At 43.3% G+C, this 25706-nt stretch overlaps 1 protein-coding gene across 2 annotated transcripts in view; it reads right to left on the minus strand.

Annotated features, from left to right (window-relative positions):
- Window positions 1–25706, minus strand: part of TMEFF1 (transmembrane protein with EGF like and two follistatin like domains 1) — a gene marked incomplete at its 5' end in the record, with an annotated part of 80952 nt that overhangs the window by 28300 nt on the left and 26946 nt on the right. For both annotated transcript variants that reach the window (XM_080940359.1, XM_080940358.1), the window contains 2 exons: window positions 21196–21292; window positions 23454–23480. In XM_080940359.1, the coding sequence (XP_080796485.1) occupies window positions 21196–21292; window positions 23454–23480 (124 nt within the window). The remainder of the gene's footprint in view (window positions 1–21195; window positions 21293–23453; window positions 23481–25706) is intronic.

Genomic DNA, 25706 nt, shown 5'->3' on the forward strand with positions numbered 1-25706 from the left:
ATATGCAAATAATTAAAGACTGATAAGAAGTACTGATACAGAACTTGAGGAAGGAGAATATGGTGAAGGAGGTATTCCTAGTGTGGGCAGAGTCAGTATCATATACAGAAGACTTCAGGGCAAAAAGGATCACAATACAGAAGTGAGAAGGTTCCCTTAAGACACTAAAACATTTTATTGTCAGGAAGATTGTGTGACATTTTAATATAGTCTCAGAATCTTCAAAGCAAATACTGACAAGACTTCTGTGATGAGTATATTACCCAGTAACTTATATAGCAAATATAAAATGCCAGTAAAAATGAAGCACCACCACCCACCCACACACACACACAGACACACAGACACACACACACACTAGCACGCAAACACACATGCACACGCATACACACAAACTGAATCTGAGATTTGCTTAAATTGTTACCCCCCAAAAGTTAAGAAAAAATAAAACAAACAACCTTTTGAAGATGAGGAATGGGTATATGGGGAGGGATCCCACTTTAATATTTTTTCCCTTTCCTGTGAAGATTCTTTTAATTCCTGATACTCTATAGACCAAATGTGAAAGATAAAACTGAACACTAAAAGATTCTGAAGATCAAAGGTAAGAAACTGATAAGTCTGACTTTGAAATAAAAAAGAGTAATTACAGCCCATATAACCAACAAGGAAATCAGTACCCAGAATGCGTACATATAAACCGGTTTCCTAAAGGATAGACATTGATGGGGAAAGAGAGGAGCAAAAATAGACCATGAATGGAAGAAGCTCAGACACAGCATTATAAAGATGTGTGCAGTGTAACAATGTTTATCTTTTATCATCACGAAACTGAAAGCTAAGACCTCAAGCACAGTACCAAAGTCACGAGGTTGCTAAGAATTATGACAATGGTGGAGCGGAGCACGGGTGGAATGAGGATCCAGTGCTGGTATGAGAGCCTAGTGAGGCCTTGGGAACACCCGCTCCTGGGAACACCCAGACTTGTACTTGCTCCACGAAGCTGTTCTTCCGTGGATTTGAAAGTCTCTTACAGGCGTGCGCCAGGAGACATGAAGTATGCAGACCCAAACAACTACCTGCAGAAAATGGGGCCATAATAGCACATTGGCCAAATTCCAACACACAGTGAAAATTACTCCAGCTATGAAGTGCCCTAAATAAATCTCAAAAACACTACTATTACCTAGAAAAGGTCCAAAAAAAAAAATGCATGTGTTACACTTTTGGTCAACTTGAAAAAAGTCTCTGGGTCATCTGGAAAGAAAGAACCTCAGTTGAAAATTTTTTTCATCAGACTAGCCCATAGGCAAGTCTTTAGAGCATTTTCTGGATTCACGGTTGATATGGGAGGATTCAGAGAAAGCCCATTCAGATGTAGGCAGTACCACCCATGAGCAGGTGGGCCTGGGATCTATAAAAGTTAAGCAAGCCATGGGGAGGAAGCCAGTAGAGCTAGAGCTAGTCCTTCCTGTCTCTCTGTTTCTCATGTGAGGTGAACTGCTCAACTCAGTTATCCTTTAACAGCCCACTACTCACGTTTCCATAGCAACAAGGCCAAGTGACCTCTACTTCAACCTCTGAAGCAGTGAGCAAAAGTAATCTTTCTAAGGTTACTTTTTTCTGGTGTTTTATTAGCTGCAAGGCAGCACTGTGAAGCTCTATTCCTTGGTTGGGAGGAAAGACTCACAAAAGCTCCCCTTACTTTTGTGCTACTCCAAGTATAAAAATTGTCTCTAGAGCAAAAGAAAAACATTAAATTCATAAGAACAATATCCACTAACTAGTAAGATAATAACAATCTTGTGCCACTGTTTGCTTCCCAGAACACAGGAGTCAAGAGAATAGCCAGAGAGTCCTAGAAGCTTAGCTGATCAAAAAAGGGTGAGCTCAGATGAGAACAGGCACAGACAAATCCAGAGACCAGCCACCAACTATACACGAGTGAAAACATTTGCACAAACAGTTAGTTCTCTTTCTCCTACTCCTCCCATTCACACATGCCCTTCTATCTATCCATGGACATGTATCATGTATCTCAGTGGGCATTGTATCTATCCATCCATCCATCCATCCATCCATCCATCCACCCACCCACCCACCCATCCATCCATCCATCCATCCATCCACCCACCCATCCATCCACCCATCCATCCATCCACCCACCCACCCACCCTCCCACCCACCCATCCATCCACCACCCAACCCATCCACCCACCCATCCATTCACCCATCCATCCATCCATCCATCCACCCACCCATCCATCCATCCATCCATCCACCCATCCATCCATCCACCCATCCATCCATCCATTCACCCACCCATCCATCCACCCATCCATCCACCCATCCATCCACTCACCCACCCATCCACCCACCCATCTATTCACCCATCCATCTATCCATCCACCCACCCACCCACCCATCCATTCACCCACCCATCCATCCATCCATCCACCCACCCATCCATCCATCCACCCATCCATCCACTCACCCACCCATCCATTCACCCACTCACCCACCTATCCATCCATCCACCCATCCATCCACTCACCCATCCATCCATCCATCCACCCATCCATCCATCCACTCATCCATCCATCCATCCATCATCTATCAGATGATGGCACTGTTTTGGATTTGGGGAATTGGTATTAATGCTGGTTCAGGGGTAGCCTTCATGGAAGAAGAGAATTACTGGAAGTTGTGATAACTATACAACTCCTCTCTCCCTCCCACTCATTCACCTTGACCCCTCTTTTCCCCCGTCTCTCCCTGTCTCCATACCCGTCTCTCTCTCACCCCTTTCTTGGATGTGATGAAAGGAACAAGTTCCTCCTCCACACACTGCTGACGCCATGATTTTCTACCCAAGAACAAGAGGCTAAGCAGCTGTGGAGTGAGAAGTCTGGAACCACATGCTACACAAACCTTCCTCCTTTAAACTGTTCTCTGGCATTTAGACCACAGCTACACAAAAGCAATGGATATGAGTCTACATGTGATCTCAAAAATATCTTCCAAGAACTTCTCGTAAATATTCAAAAATAATTATCTTATTACATGTGTGTTCTCATTTTTGTAAATTGGACCTCAAGATTATGCATCACACATCAATGTGATGGTTTGTGATTTGCAACATTTTCATTATAAAGTTTAAATCATTGAAGATTATTAGAGGATTACTCACTACTGTAGTATCCAACGCCCCATGTCCCATGTAGCTTAAATATCTTATGAGACCACAAAAAAGCATGTATATAAGATAGAAATTATTATATTCATTATTCTAGGTAGGTATTGTAAATGACATGGAAAAGATTCCATGAGTGTTCTGTATGTTACATTTAATTTTGATCCATATCAAGGTTCTTAAACATATCCATTTCTGCATGTATAGCTCTCAAAGCATTTAACTGTTATCTCTTGGAATCCAGAATTCTGAGGATCCTTATCAAATTTTAGGTTATCTCAGAATGCTAAAATAGTCTGGGCTCTAACCCTATCACTTAATATCTCTTCTAGATTGACAGCTATAAATTAAACAAGTATATTACATTTTTTACTAAGTCATCAATAAAACACTAACAAAGATAGAATCACATATCCTATCAATAGAAAACGACTTTCAGAACTTACAGAATTAACCCACCGTCGACCACCCATGAAGAAAAGCTGTGGGCTATGGATGTTGCTAAAGTGCTTGCCTCCCTTGGTTCAAGCCCCAGTACTGCATCAACCAGAGGGATGCGCACACCTGTAATCCCAGCACTGGGGAAGACACAGAAGGACTGAGGTTCACTGTCCTCCTCAGCTAGGCAGGAAGTTGGAGGCCAGCCTGAGACATGAGACCCCATCTCAAAAGGAGAGGAGTGGGGGCTAGGACAGCACCTACCAGCTGCCTGCCTTTCTCACTCATGCGGACATCAGGAGGGCAACATGTTTTCTCTTGCTAACATTTTTCAATACTGCCATTAAGGTTCTGCTTGACCCTGATGTAGGAAATGTTATTTTACAGAAAGAAAGAAGACAAGAAAAGGTTAGCCTTAGCATGACTTGTTCCTGTAAGCACACACTGTTATTAGAAACCTCAGTGTGTTCTCGAAAACAAAGTTTAAAGAAACCCAACACTGAAAGTCGCCCTGGCTCAGAGATCATGACTCAATCAAAACAATACATAAAAAATGTCCAAAGACAAAATGTCCTACTGGGACAAAACCTGGGTATTAAATTACTAGTGAAGCTATTAAGCAAAGGGTCCCACTCCTCTCCCCTGCTTTTCTTGTTTTCCCAGCTCCTTCTGCTCCAAGCTCAGCATAAAGGGTGGGAAGCATTGGATAAAGATGCAAAGCTGATCTGCTCACATTGCATCTACTGCTGCCCTTGCTCCCTTCCACAGAAAAATGTTATTTTTATGTATGAAAATGAGGCAAGGTCAAAACTCTTGAACATGTGTTTATCTTTCAAGGCAAAGAGAATGCTTATTCTGAAAGCCAAGGACAGTTGCTGCAAAGTAACAAAGGAGAGACCAGAAAAAGGTAGACGATCAAGACACCAATAGATAAACTAATTTCAAAAGGCAATCTGTCAACATTAACGGACTTTCTGGTAAATTACTATTAGAAAAGGAAACTTGAGTTAAAGGTTATAAAAAGACGGGTCCAAAAAAAAAAAAAAAAAAGAAAAAGAAAAAATTATTTTTTTGTCTGCTTCACAGGAATGAGGGATGTTTATGATAGAAATGAAGAAATGAGGGAAGAGAGGAAGCAAATGACCCCACTAAGCAATCAGATTTCCTGCCTGTAGGACAAATCAATGGAGAATATGGATGGAGGACAAGAACATGAAGAGAGAGGAGAAGAAATAATGAAACACTAAGGTGAGGGAGGACATACGGGTAAAGCAGAAGCTAAGATACTATTTATTCACTACCCCTTCACTGTGCACTAAGAGTCCCACGGTATAGCCCAGTAGAGTTCTGGCCTTGCATGTACAAGGTCCTGGCTTCACTCTCCAATACCATGTGTCATGTACACACCTGTAATCCCAGCACTCGGAGGTAGAGTCAAAATGGTCACAAGTTCAAAGTCATCATAGGGAGTTCAAGACTAGTCTGGGATATACATAAGTCTGTCCCCAAATATCTAGGTGGATGGATAGATGAATAGGAAAGTGACAGATGGACAGATACTCTAATCATCAGAAGATTTAAGGGATAGTTCAAGTCAAGGGTTGCCAAACTATAGCAGTAGGTCAATGCAGACAAGCTAGTTGGATGTTTCTATGTTGTGTGTGCTTGTGTGTGTGGTTTATGTGCCCATAGGGGCAAGAATGAGGTCTCCCCTGGAGCTGGCAGTATAGGTAGCTGTGAGCCCTGGTCCTCTGAAAGAGCAGCAATTGCTCCTAACCACTGAACCACCTCTCCAGCTCTTAAGAAGGATTTATGTATTTCTACTTGTAAAGGGGTAGCCATATAGAGCCCGTGTAGCCTGTAAAGCCTTAAAGATTCACCACTTAGCTCTCTGCAGAAAAGAGAACCACCACTAGTTTACAAGTCAAAAGTAAGGCAAACTCAACATAGCAATTAAGTAGAAATGACAGCAAGTAGAGAGAGCTCTTCGAAGGCCTGTTCAGAACCAGGGAAAGGGCTGGCAAAAAAGACAAGACATTGTGCCAATTTCATCAGAAGCAACAGCCACTCATCTGACAAGTGGCATTGTTTATGGTGGGCACTGAGATCAACCAAGAACAGTCTTAACAAATGTCTGGCAGAGACAAGCGCTCCTCAGTGGGGTGGAACCACTGCAGTCTGCTTCCAAGAACTGTGAGCAAACCACTGCCTGCTGCCTTCCATGGCATCTGAAGAACTGGAATGAAATTAGCATCTTAGTGAAGCAGCTCAGTGGGGCGATGAGCAAGCAAGAGAGGAGAATAGACAGCAAAGGCCACAGACACAGCCTTACAGCAACTGCAGATGGTCCCAGGCCGCCAACGGTGGTGGAGGGCATGAGGCCCGAAAGGTGAGGCACGAGAGACCGCTCATGAGTGAAAAACTCCCAAGTCCAAGCATTTGTCACTTGCTGGGTCAGTACACCAGTCACGCCATTGAATCCCAACAAACACAGATGTCAAAGGGAAACGAGAAATGGGACATTTTAAAGCCCAAGGAGGACTGTGTGAGATGATGTGTTCTCTACTCATTTGTTGTCCGAAGTGAATTTTAAGCATGGGCATTGTTTCACAGTCACATTGAGAAAAGTCTTCCTCTCAGCGGCCTCCCATTGCTCTCTGACACACCAAGGGCTCTCCTGCTAGGGCTCTTCCCTCCTCCCAGTTTTCCAGAGAAATCCCCCTGTTCCATCCTCCACCTCTGTGTCTTAAGTCATAAAATAATGGATGAAAAGAAAATCAGTCGTAAAAAAAATAAAAAAATCGGGCTTATACAGCAGAGGACTGCAGGGTCTGGACTCAGAGAAGAGGCACCTAACCCCTCAAGAGATTTGAGGCCCCAGCGAGGTCGGATGGGGTAGCGTGGTGGTGGGGGACATCCTCTTGAAGAAGTGGGGGGAGGTATGGGTTATGGGACAATCAGAGGGCAGGCCGGGAGGGGATAAAAACTGGACTATAAAAAAAAGAATTAAACAATAAAAAAGAAAGAAAGAAAATATGCCACAGACTTGTCTATTGGCCAATATTATAGAGGCATTTTCTCAACTGAGGTGTCTTCTCTACATAACTAGCTTACGCCGAGCTGACATAAAGCTAGCCAGCATAAAGATACTGCAGCTTACTTACTGCTCTGAGGGGCGGTGAGGACATTTTCTGTGTAATGCTGCTAAGGACAACCTTGTGTATGATCGCTTTCCTGGAAGGTTAGTTTCCTCCGGGTATCTGGGGCAGTGGTTAGGAGCTGCTCAGTGGCAGCGTGGTATCTGCCTCTGGACAATCCTCCTCTCGCCCGGAGCTGCTGCGCCTCTGCACTGACACCAGCAGTGTGCAGGAGGTCTACACACTGTGGCTTCACTGAGACTGTAGCATTGTCATTTAAATGTTCAGAAGCTAATTTCCCACTGTGGCTTTAAGAAAAAGAAAAGTTGGGAAGCTGGAAAGATGGCCCAGTGGTTAAGACCACTTGAGTACTCTTCCAGAGGTCCTGCGTTCAATTGCCAGCAACCATATGGTGGCTCCCAAACCTTCTGTAATGGGATCTGATGCCCTCTTTTGGTGTGTCTGAAGACAACTACAGTGTACTCATATAAATAAATATTTTTTAAAAAAAGGTGGGACTGGGGAAATGAATTAATGTGTAAGGATGCTTGCTACCCAAGGATGAGGGCCTGAATTCAGATATCCAGGATCCAGGGACTAGGCATAGCCTTGGACATCTGGGACCCTAACGCTGGCAAGAGGAACATTACCAAGGCTTGCTGACCATCCAACTTGGCCAAAATAGGAAAAAGTCAAGGTACAGTGAAAGAGACCCTAGACTCAAGAGAATAAAGTGGAGAATTAAAAAGGAAGTCACTCCAATGTCCTCCTCTGACCTACACACACACACACACACACACACACACACACACTCACTCACTCACTCACTCACTCACAAAACCAAAGATACCCCAAGCTGAGAAGTGCACACGGCCAACCATGAGTAAGCAAGCTTCCAAACAGGTTAATGATGGGGTCCTGAAGGCTCACAATGAGTACCACGTTCAGCACAGCGTTTCCCCTCTAAAGCCTTGCAAGAAGCTCAGTTAGGAAGCTCAGTAGTATTCAGAGGCACTGGCCAGCACAAGAACCGTCAAGCATGGGCCAGAGTCCAGTGTGGCCAATGTCAGGAAAACCTTGCATAGACATCCTAGACTCAGGCAGGAAAGGAACTGGCTGGCAGGTGATACAGGGAGATTCAGAACAATCACCTCCGGTAGCCTGGCTTCAAGTGCTGGGTCCTCCCTTTGTGGTAAACCGACACTTTTCAACAGGGAATGTCATCCACCAGGGCCTCTTCAAAGATAATTTGTTTACCTGTGAGCATCTCTCACGACACCTGCATGTAAGTTCATTCTGATTATAAGATGGGTATTGAAAACTTTTATCTAAAACATTTATCCAGAGGGTTAGCTAGACTGCAATTACTCAGACTAGGTAACATTAATTCTGACATATATTTTACTGTTATTCTTTAAGCAGACATCTTTTGTATCATTCTGACTTTTAATACGCACACTCAGACTTTGTATATTCTGAGTATTTGCCATGCTAAGAAGTAGGGTCATTCTGCATGATCTTCTTGCATTGTGATCTCCTTTTGGTAGATTTTAAAGAGTATTAATCAGCCTTTATAATATAAAGATGAATGGGGGTGTGGGGACATATTGAAGAAATAAAAGGCAAAGAAATTTCAAAAAATAAATAAAATAAACTTTTAATAAAAGATCACTAAAGCCAAACACTAATTCTTTGAAAAGACTCAAGTCAGGAAAGCAGACTGAACAGAGAATAAAAAGGAAGAAAAAGAAGAAAGCAAAGCCAGTTGGGGGATGGAGAAAAGGCTCAGCCTTGAAGAAGGTTTGCTGTTCTCCCATTGGACAAGAGTTGGTTCCCAGCACCCACACCAAGCAGTTCACAACAAGCTCATAACCTGGCTCTAGGATCCCAACACCCTTTGTGCCCTCTGCACAGACACACATATATAACTTAAACACCCCTCAAACAATCAAAGAGTTTAGAGCCCTTGCTGTTCTTTCAGAGAACCCAGGTTTGGCCTTGTCACCTACATGGTGGGTTACAACTATCTTTAACTCTAGATCCATTAGGTCCAACACCCTCTTCTGCCCTTCCCCTGGTATGTGGTACACAAACATATATGTAGGCAAAAAACCAATGCACATACAGAATTATAATAATAATGTTTCAAAGGGTATGAAGGGATGGCTAAGAGCCTCTGCTGCAGAAGCCCAGGGTTAGTTCTACACACCTACACGGTAGCTCACAACTCTAGCGCTCCAGGGGCCCAAAGCCCTCTTGTGCTCTCTGTAAGTACCTGCACACAAAGACATGTAAACACACACATACATACATACATACATATATATACACACATATACATACATACATACATACATACATAAATGTAAAAAATCATAAATAATAATAAAAGGAAAACATAGTGGGGTTAAGAAAAATTGTTGAATGGGTTAAAGCCCCCGATGACAAGCCTGGGGGCCCAAGTTCTAATGCCCAGGACTTGCACAATGAAAAGAACCAACAAACTCCTGGAATTTGTCCTCTGAGTTCCACATATGCACAGTGGAGTGTGTGTTTATTGCGTATTATACATGCATATATCTACATATATATGTTCTATGTAGATATACATATATACACATATTAGAATTCTGACACGGAATCTAGAGAAATGACTCCGTAGTTAAGTGTACTAGACTGGCTGTTCTTTAAGAGGGTCCGGACTTGGGTCCCATCACCTACATGGTGCTTCACAACTGTTTATAATTCTAGTTCCAGAGAATCTGATGCCCTTTTCTGTCCTCCATTGGCATAAGACACACACATGGTGCACATACACATAAGGGCAAAATAAGTTGAACTTTTTTAAAAAGTGAATTCTGTCAGGTATCTCAGCTGATGAGAACTTCAACAACAACTCCAATTTCTTTAATGTCATAAGAGGCAATGTCGTAAACGCCACAAAGCCAAAGCCCAGTTTCTGAGTCGGAGGCTTCTGGTGGTTCTTGGTCTACAAGCTTTACTGGTAACACTACTGCCCTGTCATTCCCTGATGACGCTGATGCTACAAAGTTGGCAACATTTGTGTAGCTGGGTACACAGTAGGGAACTACTGTACAGAAGCATGCACTGAACACGCCTGGGCATAATGTAGATGTTAAAATAAAAAATTTAGTCTGTGCTGCGGTGCCTTTATAAACGAAAACAAGTGTGTCTATGCATCTGTGGAACATGCACGAAACACCCCTGGAAGAGTAAACAAAAGCAGCCACAATGATGGAAGACCACTGGGTGGTTGGCAACATGGGGCAACATGGGTGGGGAAGAGACCTTTCCCTGAAGAGCCTCTCCAAGCTCCTCAATTCTTAACACTGAATTTCAAAGGCATAAACGCATGCATTTATAAGTAAATAAATGACTAAATAAAATGACTTCTATGATTTAGGGCTATGATTTTGGTAAATTGCAGCTTCCGGTCTTTAAAATTGGAACAATAACTCCTAACAGCTGACAGAATCAAATAAGGTCTGGGAGGGAACCCTTTGAAATATTTCAAATGGCATTCTTTTTTGAAAGGCATCATTGTACTGTCATTCAAACATATCTAACTCTTTCCACTCTTTCTTCTAGCTCTGCACGAAGTTACCATTTCAATTCAATAGTTTACTTAGCAGTTAGGAAAACACTGACTTAAACTAATGCTGGTGAGTTTATTTAGATTTAACAAACACCCAATCAAGACTGTCACAAGTTCAATACATTAAATCCTCCCAAGTAGCTCTAAGTGAATAACAGATCCAAACCACAGAGTGCTGTTGCCCTAACAATGAAGGGCCACAGGAAGCCCCCAACTTGTGAGGGATTTGATGAGATTGGCCACCAAAGGATCATATACTTGAATTCCATTTGGTGGAATTGTTTGGGAAGAATTAGGAGGTGTAGTGTTGTTGGAGGAGATGCCTCACAAGGAGGTTGGGCTTTGAGGTTTCAAAAGCCCCACACCATTCCCCATTCCCAATTAGTTTCCACTCCTTCCCTCCCTCTTCCTCCCCTTCCTCCTCCTTCCTTTCTCTCTCCCTCCCTCTTCCCCTTCCCTATCCCCCACCTTGTGATTGTGTCTTATGATATGAGCTCTCAGCTTCTGTTCCAATGCCATGCCTGTCTGCTATCCCACCACCAATGGCCACAGACTAAACCACTGACAGTGTAAGTCCCAAATGAATGCTTTTACAAGTTGCCTTGGTCATGATGTCTTATCACAGCAATAATCTTATAGCAAAGTGCCTAGTCCTCGGGACCTTATAACCTACACGTGGCCGCATGATATAAACACAGTGTCACACAGATGTTGTTGTTCAAGACCAAGAAAGAACTCATAGAGACCATAAAAAATGCTTCCGAGAATAGGTGGTGACATTCTACCTAACACTTCACCTCAATCTGGAAGGAAAAGGTTAAAATAGATAAACAGGTGGGACTCTAGACAAAGGGAGCACGGGAAAAACCAAGGCAAGAAAAGTGTCCAGAGACACTATAAGGACACTCAGCAGACAAAAGGTTGTGGATAGACGAAGGTCTGTACCTTGAAATCTATCAAGGGGAACCTTTACTGGAAACCCTCAGAAGTTATTTCTAGAACACAATTAACATCCAGATTACACTTCACATTAAGTACAATTGAATAGTGTTTATTTTCTATTACCAGCAGAGAAAGAACTTAAAATTATTTTTCTGTGACAGTCTAAAGGACCACAGTAGAAATTCATTAAGCTGAGTTTTATGTTTATTATCTGACAGACATTTTCATACATGCATATAATGCATTTGATAGTACTTGTCCCCTTACCTCTTCCTCGCCCTCTCATTCCCTCTGAAGCCCTTCCTTAAGTAAGTCCCCCTCCTGCTGTTTCTTATATTTTTGGATGTGAGCCTAGCCTTTAACAGCAGAGCCATCTCTCCAGCCCCTTGTCTTTTTTCTCAGTGACCCCAGGAATGCAATTAGGGTTGCTTGCTAGAGCATGGGTGTGGAGTTATTACTGAATCATGGGCAACTTAGCAAAAGCCACACCCCTGAGGAAAATACATGCCCTCTCTCCTCTTCCCCAGTACCCAGCAACTGCCAATAGTTCCTCAGCTAGCTCTGGGGCCTTGTGAGTCCCCTAAGTTGCTTTTAAGTCTACTATTCTGAATGTCCACAATCAGGCAATGCCAAATGACAGTCATCACTGTCATCTCTGTGTGGAAACAAAGCAGAAAAAAAATGAGAAACACATAAAGCTTTCAGAAAGAAAGGCTGTCTTCTTCCAAAGGAGAGATTCCCTTGCGCCTAGAAGGGAGTCATCAGATGTTGTCCTGGAACCTGCCTCCCCCACACCCAAAAAAATCAGCAGCAGGCAGACCGAGATGTCTACCAGGCAAGTTAGCCTGTTCCCAATGCTGTCTGCCTGCCACACCTGTACAAGCTCTTAGCAGCTCTCCGTTATTTATATCATGCAGCAGTAAAAAGGAAAAGCAGCCCCAAAGAGCAGATTGTGTCAAATACAGAAGAGCAGGGATGACCTCCATAAAGCACAGCACACCACGCTCAGAGTCCATTTGTAGACTTTTCTATCTCATCTGTATGGCTCCATGCCTGGGGTACAGGTGCCTCCGGCCGTTCCTAGGCAGGGACTGGGGTCAGGTGCATAAAGGCACCGAAGGGAAGGATCCTATCATAGCTACACTGCTCAGAAAATGGATAGTAGCTGACTTGTAGCGATAACTAAAGCCTTAGACAAATTAGAAATGCCCTTGAGAAGAGGGAGATGGGCGGGAGAATAATGCTAAGAAGGCAGTTTAGAAATATACCTCGATGTAAAGGGCGTGCTGATCACAAGGGTACTTCACAGCGCTCACACTGGAAGGGAGCTGTGCGTTTGAACCTCACCTCCATAGCTGCAGATATACTTTCAAAAGGTAAGTAATGGGAATACAGCCACCAAACCTCATGCGAACCTCAGGGCACCCGAGGAATAACACAGGATGACTCAGGAAGAGGGAAAGTCGATCAGACGTCATTTAATTTGAACTCTATTTTTAAACTGTGTGTGCTTATGTGTGTGGGTGTGTGCATAAGTACACACGCCTACAGATGCCAGAAAAGGCACTCCATCTTCTAAAGCTAGAGTTATAGGTAGTGTGGACTACCCAACATGGGTGCTGGGAACTCACCTTGTGCCCAGTGCAAGTGCAGTAAGTGTTCTTAATTGCTGAGGCTGAGCCACTTCTTGCCCCAGTAATTTAAATTATGAATGACTAAAACTAGCCAGCAAGCAGGTGAGAAAGAAGGTAAGAGATAGGGATTGCAATCGCTTCTGAGTGGGAACCGTGTAGGCTTATGTGACATTTAAGTTATTCCTAAACTAGATGCTGTTCACAGACTCCCTTGCTTTGTGTTTGAGGAGGAAGAGAGGAAAAGCTCAGTCCCTCACTGACAAGGCACACTGGTAATACCCACAAACAGCACCTAGCCGCCTGACAAAGCAGAATAAAACTTCGATTTGCTTTCCGGGTTGGGTTGGGTTGGGTGGGTTGGTTGACAGTTTTTTAAGACAGTCTCATATTAACCAGGCTGGCCTCATATTCACTGTGTAACTGAGAATGACCCCCTGGACTTCAGAACCTCATGATGCCATTTTCTGAGGGCTGGGATTGCAGGCACATTACACCAGTCTGTTTATGAAGTGCAGGAAACTGAACCCTGGGTTTAGGCAAGCACTCTATCAACTGAGCTATTCCCAGAGCCAAAAGGGGGCGGGGGAGCAGGTGCACCTGTTTACAGGTGCACATACACATGTATACATGTGCATATGAAAGGCAAAGGTTAAAACTTCAGGTGTTGTTCCTCAGGAGCCATCACGGTCTCTTCCTAGGACCTAGAGGTCACAGATTCGTCTACAATGGCTAGCCAGTTGGGCTAGGGACCTCAGTGTCTCTACCTCTCCAGGGCTAGGTTTATAAATATGCACCATCCCACCTGGATTTTCACCTAAGTGTTGGGATCGAACTCAGGTCCACACACTAGCCCATCAAGTGCTTTACCAACTGTCTTTCTATCCCAGAAAACGCACCTTAACAAACACAAGAACCTAAAGTACAAAGCAGATCGGTAATGCAAGTACAACAGAGGGAAAATGCTACACCAGAACCCTCACACAGCAAAGGACAACTTCTTTCTCAAAGGCCTGCTAACAGCAAGGCTTCTGAGCTCATAACTCCCCTGGAAAATCAGCACAGCACTTCTCTGCCCTCCTGACAACTGCCAGAAAGGCCAGTGGAAAAGTTAGGTAAGAAAACATCTAGACTATGCTAGAATGTGCACACTTTCTCCAAGAAAGCAAGAAAAGTCAGGCATGATGCCACATGCCTATAATCCTAGCCCCTGGGAGGCTGAAAGTGGAGAGCTTTGGGGTTCAAAGCTAGGCTAAGCTCATTGGTAAGACCTAGTCTTAGAAGGGAAGGCTGGGGATGGGGTTGGGGCTCAGTAAGTAAATCGCTTACCAAGCCCTTCAGAAAACAAAGCATGGCAGACCAGGTCTGTAATCCCTGTGCTCCATGAAGAGATGAGCAGCAAAGACAGACAGACATCTGAGCCATGCAGCCAGCACATGCAGTAGCAGACAGACAGACAAAGAACAGAAACCTCTGTCTCAAGCAAAGTGAATGGTGAGGACTAAGACCCAAAGCTATCCTCTGGCACCTCCTCGTGGGTCATGGCAGGAACTCGTCTGACATGCAAATAGACTTTAAAAGGGAAGGGGGCAGGGCTGGAACGCAGGACACTGTGGTTAAGAGTGCTTGCTGCTCCGGCAGGAGGACCAGAATCTAATCGCCAGCGCCTGCACCAGGCAGCTCACAACTCTCTGTGCCTGCGTGCACACAGTGTGAACAAACACACATACACACACACAAAACAAAACTTTAAAGGCAGGAGATATAAAAGGACGGAGGGATTTATACAGTGTAATTAAAATTTCATTTAAGCAGCTGAAGTTTGAAAAATATAGCTCTTTCTCTTAACAAAATTAATTCCCATGGTACCACTATTCCTTCTTCCAAAGTCCTGAATTTTTTTTAATGTATCGATTAACGATAGAAGGGACCTTAAATGTGAGAAGCCAGACAGATTGTGCAGCATTTCTTCTGACAGCAAAGATATTACAAAATGAGAAAGATAAAGCATTTTAACAGCTCCCCATATCTAAAACTATGTGAGATATATAGCAATGATGGTTATGTCTGAGAGCATTATCTTTCAACCCTAAGCCATATAAGAACTGGATTATGAATGAAGTCAATTTGTGGACCACTATGATATCATTTCCTTTGCTCGTGGCTATGGCAAACCGCCTGAGAAAAGCAACACAGACTAGAAAACTATGGTGATTTGAATTTAAATGGCTCATGTATTTGAATGTCTGGTTCCCAGTTGGTGAATTGTTTAGGAAGGATTAGGAGGTGGGGGGTGTCACAGTCCCTCTCTCCCTCTCTCTCCCTTTCTCCTCCCCCCCCCTTACAGCAACACCTTCTGTTGGAATTCTGTAAACCCCACCCCTCAGTAACACCCCTTCTAGTCATCTTTCTGGCATTACTATCACTCCCTTATCAATCTTGCTTCTACATTCCTTTAACAACAGATACAAAATTTCTAACCAAACTATTAATCGGTTCCTGTTACAGGATTACCAGCCACTGCCCATGAAGGAGCCTGATGTGAACGTTTGCCAGGTGGACCCCACGGTGAAAGCCAGCTGCACCCCTAAACACCCCAAGACAGCAGGAAGTAGCCAATGAGATTCGATACCCCTATTCCCCTTTCACCATTGGCCTCCCCCTTCCCTTTTCTCCTTTTTATGATAAGAAAAGGGGAGGAATGACAGGACTAGGACCGATCCTTCAAAAATTTTTCTTTCTTTCAAATGTACTTAATCTCTACGTATAATGTACACATATGTGTGTTCCAGCATCTTGTCAAGTCCAGGCACTCACTACATCTAGAACAGCTCCAGAGAAGCAACCTACAGATGCTTCAGCCTTCTCTCACAGACACAGACGCTTTCACTGGACCTGTTCCTTCTGACCTATCCTCAGATGGTTCCACAGACCCTGGACACCAAGGACATCAACAGCCAACTCTTAAAGACTGGACAAACATCCCCACACCCATTTTTCTGGACTCTCTAGAAACATTGCCCCAAAACAGGCATGAAGCAGTCAGAGATCATAACAACCCTATTCCTGCTCCACCTCTAATTTTTCTTTTTTAATTAAACCAAAATGGGAGACTGTTGGGATTCTGTAAACCCAACCCCTCAGTTACCTAGCAACAGCCAGGTATGCTCCACCCCAGTTACCTAGCAACAGACAGGTATACCCCACCCCTCAGTTACCTAGCAATAGCCAGGTATTCTTTGCCCCAGTTACCAGGCTGCTTACCCCCCTCCTCTTTCTCTTGTTTCCTCTTGCTCTCTTGCCCGGCTCCTTTTTCTTTCCTCTCCCCTTTCCCTTCCACCCCCTCCATGTGCTCATGGCCGGCCTCTGCTTCTCTACTTTTCTACTCTCTTCTTTCTCTGCCTCTACTACCCTCTTAACTCCCCCATGACCTGAATAATCTCTATTTTGTACTATACCGTAGTGTGTCTGGTCCCTCAGGGGGAAGGGATTCCCAACATGGGCCCCCCAGAGGCATCCCCCTTACCCCCAGGCCTCACCACACCTCCATGGGCCATATGCCCCCCACTCTCTTCATTTTTTAACAACACCCTCCTCTCCCCAATAGCATCTACCTCCGGCCTGAGGATCAGGATGTAAACTTCAGCCTGACTGCCTGATGCCACCCTCCTCACCACGATGTGTCATGGACCAACCCTCTGAAACTATAAACAACCCCCCAATTGAATGCATTAGTTTTTACTTCACCTTTACAGGCATCTCTTCATAGCAATCAAGCAGTAACTAAGCAACAGACAAGAGGATTTGCATCACAGAGAGTCACAGTGGTAGCTCTAGGCAGCTGTCTGTCACACTTCAGGAAGTGAGGAGAGAGAGCTCTGCTGGTGCTCTGCTTTATTCTAGTTATCCAGCCCATAGAAAGGTGTGGCATCCCACCTCAGTTAATTCAGTCTAGAAACTCCCACACAGATGTGCCCAGATGTTTGGCCTCTATGTAATTCTAGACGTTATTACCCTTCCCAATCCTATCTTAGTTATTTTTCTACTGTTGTAATAAAACACCATGACCAAGCAGCTTATAAAGGAAAGTGTTTAATTTAGTGCTTATGGTTCCAGAAGGTCAGAGTCCATAACCATCACAGTGGAAAGCATGGCAGCAGGCTGGCAGGCATGGCGCTGCGGTGGTGGGTGAGAACATACATCTTGACACACAACCATGAAGAACACTGTGGGCTTTTTTTTTTTTTTTTTTTTTTTGGAAAGTTTATGTATTTACATTTCAAATGTTATCCCCTTTCCCAATTCCTCCGTCTCCCTCCCCCGTCTCCCTGCTTCTATAAGGATGCTCCCTTCCCACCCATCCACTCCCACCTCAACACTCTGGCTTTCCCCTATACTGGGGAATCAAGCCTACACAGGAAGGGCTTCTCCTCCTGTTGATGCCAGACAACGCCATCCTCTGCTACATATGAAACTGGAGCCATGGGTCCCTCCGTGTGTTCTCTTTGGTTGGTGGTTTAGTCCCTGGGAGCTCTGAGGGTTCTGGTTGGTTGATACTGTTGTTTTTCCTATGGGCTTGCAAATCCCTTCAGATCCTTCGATCCTTTCTCTAACTTCTCCATTTTGCTGTGGACTTTTTGAACCCTCAAACCCTTCCCCAGTAACAGACCTCCTCCAATAATACCCTATCTCTTAACTTTTCCCAAATACTTATACCAACTGGGGACCAAGCATTCAAACATATGAGCTCATGGCAGCCATTCTTACACAAATCACCACAACCAGCACCATTTTTTAAGACAAGATTGAAAATATTAGAGATACTTTTACATGCATTACACTTAGTAAAGGATTCCACAGAATCCTACTCAAGATATTTCAGTACAATGTCAGTATGTAAGAGGGATGTTAGCCAACAATGCCAACACGTTTCTTAGTTACTTTTACATTTGTTTGTGTATATAGGTATTTTGCTGGCAGACATGTATGTTTACCACGTGTGTGCCTGTTGCCCATAGTGATAAGAAGGCACTGGATCCCCTGGAACTAGAATTACATATGTAAGACACCATGTGATGCTGATAATCAAACCTGGTCCTCTTCAAGAGCTAATGCTCTTAACCACAAGCCATCTCTCCAGTTCTGGTGAATTTCTAATGGAGTGCCATTTTTAAAAAAATGAAAACTGTTTCAAACATAAAGACACATCAATCCTAGCATTCTGGAGGCTGCAGCAGGGGATAAGGTGGAATGTCTAACGCCAAACGGAGCTGTATAACAAAAACTTTGGAAAGTCACTGATAAGAACTTGTTTCCTTTTCGGAAAGCTAAAGTTCACAGCTACAGACAGGCATCCATGATATGCTATAGTCCCAGTACTTAGTGACTAAATCAAAGAGATCATGGGAGGACATTTGACCACGTGACAAGACCCTGCCTGGAAAGCTGTCAACAGACAATCTAAAGGCTACTGTCCACATTCCCCCACCCCTAAGCCCCATGCTAGAGATCCGGAGCACACTAGGACCACAAGCATCTCCACTAAGCTTTTATTTATTTTGTAAAAAGACAAGCGTACACACAGGCTTTTAACACAAGGAAAAGACAAGGTGACGGAAATGCTAACTACCCAGTGCACATATATATACACAGAAGCAGCATGCTTTATACCCTAAACATGTTCAATTATGTGTAGGTAATAATTTGTATGTGGGTGACATACATGTGCATGCCTGCAGAAGCCAGAAGAGGAGGTTTGCTACCTTCTTTTTTTTTTTTTAAGATTTATTTTTTATATATGAGTACACTGCAGCTGTCTCAGACACACCAGAAGAGGGCATCAGATCCTATTACAGATGGTTGTGAGCCACCATGTGGTTGCTGGGAATTGAACTCAGGACCTCTGGAAGAGCAGCCAGTGCTCTAACCACTGAGCCATCTCTCCAACTCCAGGGTATTTTCCTTTTCTCTCTCTCTCTCTCTCTCTCTCTCTCTCTCTCTCTCTCTCTCTCTCTCTCTCTCTCTCTCAGGCTGCTGGCCAGTGAATCAGCCTAGTCTCCATCACCCCCTCCCCACCCTGTGCTGAGCTTACAGAAACACACAGCCATGGCCCGCTTGGGCTGGGTGCTAGGGATTCAAACCTAGGTCCTACGCTTGCTGAGCAAGTATTCCTACGCGCTGAGCCTAGTGACTTCCTAGTGACACATAACAGAGGGACTAGACAGCTTCTGCGCATGCCTGCTCTCGCACCATCACAGACACACCCACACACAGCTCAAAGTAAATCATTTTTTAAAACTCAAGACTACTAGCTAATGTCGTTTTCATGCATGTCTTACCTTTCTATAGCAGTTCTCTGTAGCTGTGCTGTTAAAGCTACAAAACCTTCACAGAGAGCTTTCTTGGAATCAAAGCCCATTTAAAATTAGAAAAATTCACCACCGTTACACCCACAATCAGTAGTAGTTTACAGGCAAATCCTATACACAACCTTCCCCTTTTGCTGCTTCAGTGTCTGGACAAATGTGCCCATCCTTTCTTCCGCCTTTTCTTACTGTCTCACCTCCTTCCCTGGCCTTGCCTGTTCATTGCAGTCTCTTCTGCCTGGAGGTAAGCCCTTCCCTGGTTGGTGCCCATTCCCTATGCTTAGAGCTTCTTTCTACATGAAAAGGGACAGCCAAGAAATATATAAAATAGCCCTGAATAGAGGTATTGTTAGAGAAATAAAAACAGATTAATATGCCCTGCCCATCAATCATGGGCAGATATGTAGCGTATGAACTCTATTATAAAACCATCCTAAGGAAAAGTAATGAAAGAGCAATTCACACACACACACACACACACACACACACACACACGTGTTCACACACTGCTGTTCCACCACGCCTTCTCATTAGTAATATTGGAAGAAAGACAGCATAGTGTCTCTTCTGGAAATACCTATCATTTCTCCCTGTCCTACGGACCACTGTCATCTTTGAATTTAAAAAAAAAAAAAAAATGTTCTCCCATATCAAATCACTGTAATGGACATAAATGCGGGCCAGTTCTGTAAACAATGTGTAAAACAGCACACACACTAAGATGTGAAGTCGCCAGGTGGCTGTTGCATGTGACTTTATTCCCAGCTCTCAGGAGGCAGAAACAGGCTCTGTGAGTTCAAAGCCAACCAGGTCTACAGAGTGAATTCCAGGAAAGCCAAGGATACACAGTGAAAATAACATGTCTCAAAAAATAAAACAAAATAAAACAAAAATTCTGAAGTCACTTCCCTAAATCCATTTATACCAAGCATTTAACTTTTTCAAATGCCACCCAAGCAGCTGATATTATGCTGGTCACATTGAAAATAGTCTTGATTTATAAACTCACTCTGGGCATTAATGCTAATTAATCCACTGTTTTGATGAAAGACATTTAAGTGCTGAATAAAACACAGGATTTGAAAGTACAAAAATATATACAAAAGGAATAAAGTACAAATCTCTATAAAGTGCGTGTTTTTGAATATGCACTAGAGGAAACAGGAAATGAAGAAGATACATCGAGCTGTCAGGTCCTCAAGTCAGTATCAAAGCTCTGAAAATCAAATGTGTACAAATTCAGAAAGAGGGAGGCTGGGAGTGTGCGAACCTGGTTCTGATGAAAGGAGAACTTAGCCTGACTGCAGACAGATGCAGGTTGTCACTGTTCTACCGAATAACACTTCTCATGGGGACGGGTCGGAAGCCTAGCCTTTTAACTCACCTTGGTGTACGCAGAACACAGGTAAGAGGAACGACATGACCTATGCAGCTGAGATTTATAAGAATAACTTTATATAAAATAATACAGTTAATACAGTTAAATTTTTGAAAAAATTTTTGGATTTTTCTGAATGCACAGAGATACATTAAGTTTTTGCATAAAACTGCAAGAGGAGAAACAGGAGCTGTTCATTATAGACACTTGCGGAGTGGAATGGAACAATTCAAAACAACAGTTTTGATGAATCGATCACATCAATATACACAAAATTATTCTTCAAGGACACAGAACTCAAAAATTGTAAACGGATTCTCATTCTAAACATGTAAACGGGTACTGGGTTAACATCAACTTAGAGAGGGAGTCAGTTGGACTAGCTAATGTTTAAAACGTTAAGTGCGTATGCACAGAACCTCCAGCCCTGGGTGGAAAGCTCTCCCCCCATCACCAGACAAGCGGCCTAGGAAGCAGCCTTTCCCCACAACTCACCCAACGTTTTCCGCATCCTCGTCACACTCAGCCTTGTATTTGCACGGTCCACACTTGGAATGCTTCCTGTGAGCCCCTGCTCCTGAACCTTCCTCCTCTGTTTAAACAGAAAAGTGACTCTCTCAAGCACGGGTTGTGAAGGATGATTCTAGACATGCTCCAGGAGCCATGGTCTTCCTCTGAAGGAAAAGGCACCCAAGCCTCTGGGGATAATTGCTTCTAAAGAGTCCTCAGACATGGAGGCCACAACTGCTGCTAGGACTAAACAACATGTCCCAAGACACAGCGAGGTTAGCAAGACAACGTCTTAGGCTGTGTGTCCTGAGACAACATGGAAGGTTTAACAAATGAGTTTCTAAAGAATTGCCATTTAATAGTGAGAAGGAGAAAATAAAACATGAGTCTGTGACTGTCCTAGCCCTAAAGCAGCCAGCAGAGGCTGACTGGCACAGACATGTTGGAACAGTCCTGGAGAACAGTATCGTCCGTCACCTCCCGTCACCGACCTTCTGAACACAGAAGCACTAACCTCACAGTTCAAAGAAAGACTTGTCTCCAGTTGTGCGTGGGAAATGGGTGCTGGTACGAGCTCCCCTCCTCTCAGCACAGCCAAAAAGACTCGGATATAGAAATCTTTGGGTATCCTACTTCCAAGCCATCAACAGCCCCCAAACAAGGGCATCCTGTATGTGTGGGCCTCGGAATGGATCTTCGCAGCTCTCCCAAAGAAGGCCAGGGGTTGGCTGTGAGGATGGAGTTTGGCCTCGAGGGACTTGGTATGTAACAGAATTTCATATCAGGGTGCCAGTCAGTGAAGAACTTATCAAAAGGCAGATCTACAGATAACACCTAACCTTCCCAGTGTTTGCTACCTGCCTAGTCTGACTGGAAACACTCAAATACAAATAAAACCCAAACAGATTGCAACGATTAAAATAGTTAATAATTCTGAGACCCCAGAACCATCATGAAATCTGAAATGACTGAGCTAACCACTAAACTTACCAAGGCATGTTCCCTTGAAGGCTGAGAACAAGCTACAGTCTCAGCACTCGGGACTGTATTATATTAACAAATCTTGGGGACATCTGAGGTTCCTAATGGAACAATGATTACAGAGACCAGGTCACATGATCTCTTAAAATCCGTTCTTGCTCGCAGATCTAAAATTCATGAAGTTAGCTTTCACACATGATTACAAAGCTCCTGCTTAAACAAGTCCATTTAAATCAAATCCTATTGTTCAGTAGCTTTTATCATTTTCTTTCTGGCTGAGACTCCTGTCCTTGAGTCCCTCCCCACAAATGTTCTATTCTCTACAGTCCTTCAAAGTCCCTTCCAACTCAGAAACGTTGGGACGCTATGAAATACAGAGGGAGGAGCAGTCTGACACGGGGTTTCACATGGTTAGGATCATGAGTGGTCTCCTCAGGGTACCTCAAATGTTATTTTGCACAGACAGTGAGATTTACAGCTTCATTAAACATGAGACACATTAGTCGTCCTCGTTCTGAACCTGCAATGCTGTTATCAAATACGATTTTTTTTAAACAGCAGAAATAATTTTTCTGTGAAATTAAATTTAAAACAGAAAATGTAAAAGTTTAAATTTAACTCTTGATTTCACCAGAGCTGTTTTGTGGGCTTTCTCTTATTAAAACACAGCTTACTCTAGTTTTTGTTAACCTTATTATTTTTTTAAAAAGATCCTTATAGCTTACCAATTTTTTTAATGCAACTAAATAAAAGATATTTCAAAGTTCTGTTTCATGATAAAAATCACTTGTGTGGGCAATTCTGAGCAGAAGGCAGCTTGCACAACCTAAATCTAACAGGAGCTATGATGAGTTCCTTTTGGCCTGACAATAAACCTTCAGTGAAAACTGTGGAACAAAGCCTGAGGTTACAAGGATAGCCAAAGTAGCCATGGTGGCCGTGGTAGACAGGGGACAGGGCCTCCTGTAAGGATGATGGTGGTAAAGAGCCCAGGGCTCTGCATGTCATTAAAAGTCCCTTAGCTAGGAATTTCAAGTGAATGAACCTCTGATGTTTGAATTATACCTCGGAGTTGTTAGATATCAAAGAAAAACAAAGCCCTAAGAGCTTTCTGAGCTGAGTGTGGAGGATCAGGCCTGGAATCCATCACTTGAGAGGCTGAGAAACATAAAAAACAGATGTGAGTTCAAGGCCAAGCCTTAGCTACACCAGCTTGAGCTACAAGTGGACTCTCTCAAAACAGCAAAATATTTGAAACTCACCTCCCTCTCCAGATCCAGAGCCGTTATCTGAGAAGAAAAACAACAGATGTAAACATTTCTCCTGGATATTTTCAGATAGTAACATTTCATATCTAAAAAGAACTATAACATCCAGGATCATATATTCCTTTTCTCACATTCCTGAGAGCTAAGTTTTTCTCCTGTGTCTACTTTAGGCTGTACAAAGTAGCCTAGACACGGAACCGTCAGTATTTCTTATATACCGAATACATTTCTTACATCTGAGAATTTAGCCAGCCAGGAAACATCCAGATCTCATGTACCAAGACTAGGAAAATACTATAAACAGCTACATAGAAATGATTAGCCCACTCATTTAAAAGATAAAAGCAGATTTCAATTTTGTTAGGGCTGGAGAGGAGCTGAACAAGCTGTTTCTACTGGAAAGAGAAAGGCTGAGCCTGGCTCCAAAAGTCTTCTTAATCAAGTCTGTGGACACAGACCAGAGGCCAACAGGCTTTTTAAAAAAAGACCTAAGGTTTTACAAGGAGAACCTCAGGGTTGAATGCGCATAGTAATGATAAATTTAGCTTCCTCTAGGAAATCTATTCAGAATAAATCTCAGAAAGAGAACAGCCTAAAATATAATTAATGTACAATTTCTTGTAAAAAAAAAAAAAAAAAAAACAATTGCAGTGCTGGGCCTTGTACGCACTGGGCAGTTTTTTGGTAGAGCTGGCCCTTGTACATCCTAGACAATCACTCCAAACCCTCAGGTTTTATTGTATAGGGCTGACGGTGCCAGTATATAACACAGAGAGACAAGAGGCTGTCATACCATCATCATGGAACTGTAAAAATGAAAATAAGACATGTGACAGGTGAAGGTTTCCAGCTCTACAGGGGAGATGCCTTGGCCCCGGGAATTAATTATATTCTTCAAACAGTCTCTAGAATGGGAGATAATACTAAACAGCAGGCCTCCTCTTCAGCCTCCACCAAGCAATAGTCAGATCCCCAGACACACAACAGCAGGGGGACTAGAAAACAGGCAGTGCAGGTGGTACAACAGCAGGGGGACTAGAAAACAGGAGTGCAGGCGGTGCACAGGCTGTGTGCAAAGTTTCCAGTTGCGTTCAGTTTTGATTTAGCCAATCACGAAAGGCTGTCTCCTGAAAGCAAAGGGGGAAAATGGAGGAATGGAAAAGGAGGAGGAGAACTATAACTGAATTTGTAAAAGCTTATAAAAACTAACCCTTAGTTTTCTTAGGAAAACTAACCCTTCTCCCTTCTGTTCCATGTACATTGATGGGATATATATTAAGTTCCAAAGACTGATAAATTACAGTGATAAGACATATTCCTAGTACATGAGATACTTACTCTAAACCTTTTCTTCAAGCTGTGTCCACCTTTAATAGATATTAAAAAACCTCACAACTTCTTTGGTCATTAATTCCTAAACATGGGGGCTGGAAAGATGGCTCAGTGGTTAGAGCACTGACTGCTCTTCCAGAGGTCCTGAGTTCAATTCCCAGCAACCACATGGTGGCTCACAACCATCTGTAATGGGATCCAATGACCTCTCCTAGTGTATCTGAAGACAACTACAGTGTACTCATATACTAAAATAAAGAAATCTTTTTGGGGGCTGGAGAGGTGGCTCAGCGGTTAAGAGCACTGACTGCTCTTCCAGAGGTCCTGAGTTCAAATCCCAGCAACCACATGGTGGCTCACAACCATCTGTAATGGGATCTGATGTCCTCTTCTGGTGTGTCTGAAGACAGCTACAGTGTACTTATATATAATAAATAAATAGATCTTTAAAAAAAAAAAAGAAATCTTTTTAAAAAAAGAATTCCTAAATAAAAATGGTAAGTACCCTGATAATACAGTAATTTTCCTCGTTAGAATTGTATTGGTGGTACACACACCCGTGAGTCCAGCCCCGAGAAGGTGCTTTGCTTCCTTAGACAGGACACGCTTATGTGGCTGTAAGCAAGCAGATCAGGTAAGTGAAATGTGGCTACATGCATAGGCACATAGAAGATAAAACAAAGTTCCTAGAGAGGTCAGAGGAAGACTTCAGAGTAAAGCCTAAAATAGGATCCAAACTCTCAGAGTAGGACTCCTCTAAATACCAAAAGACATGAGAACACTGCGCAGTCAGAGAGCCAGAAAGACAGTACGGTACCTCACCGCCTTGGTATTCCTGAGCTTTCCAAGCCAGAAAGCAGATATCATCCATCTAATGATCTAGAGAGGTGGAGTTCACAGAGCCATAGGCCTGTA

Source organism: Micromys minutus, assembly GCF_963924665.1.
Source record: "Micromys minutus genome assembly, chromosome: 28".
Taxonomy (NCBI): domain Eukaryota; kingdom Metazoa; phylum Chordata; class Mammalia; order Rodentia; family Muridae; genus Micromys; species Micromys minutus.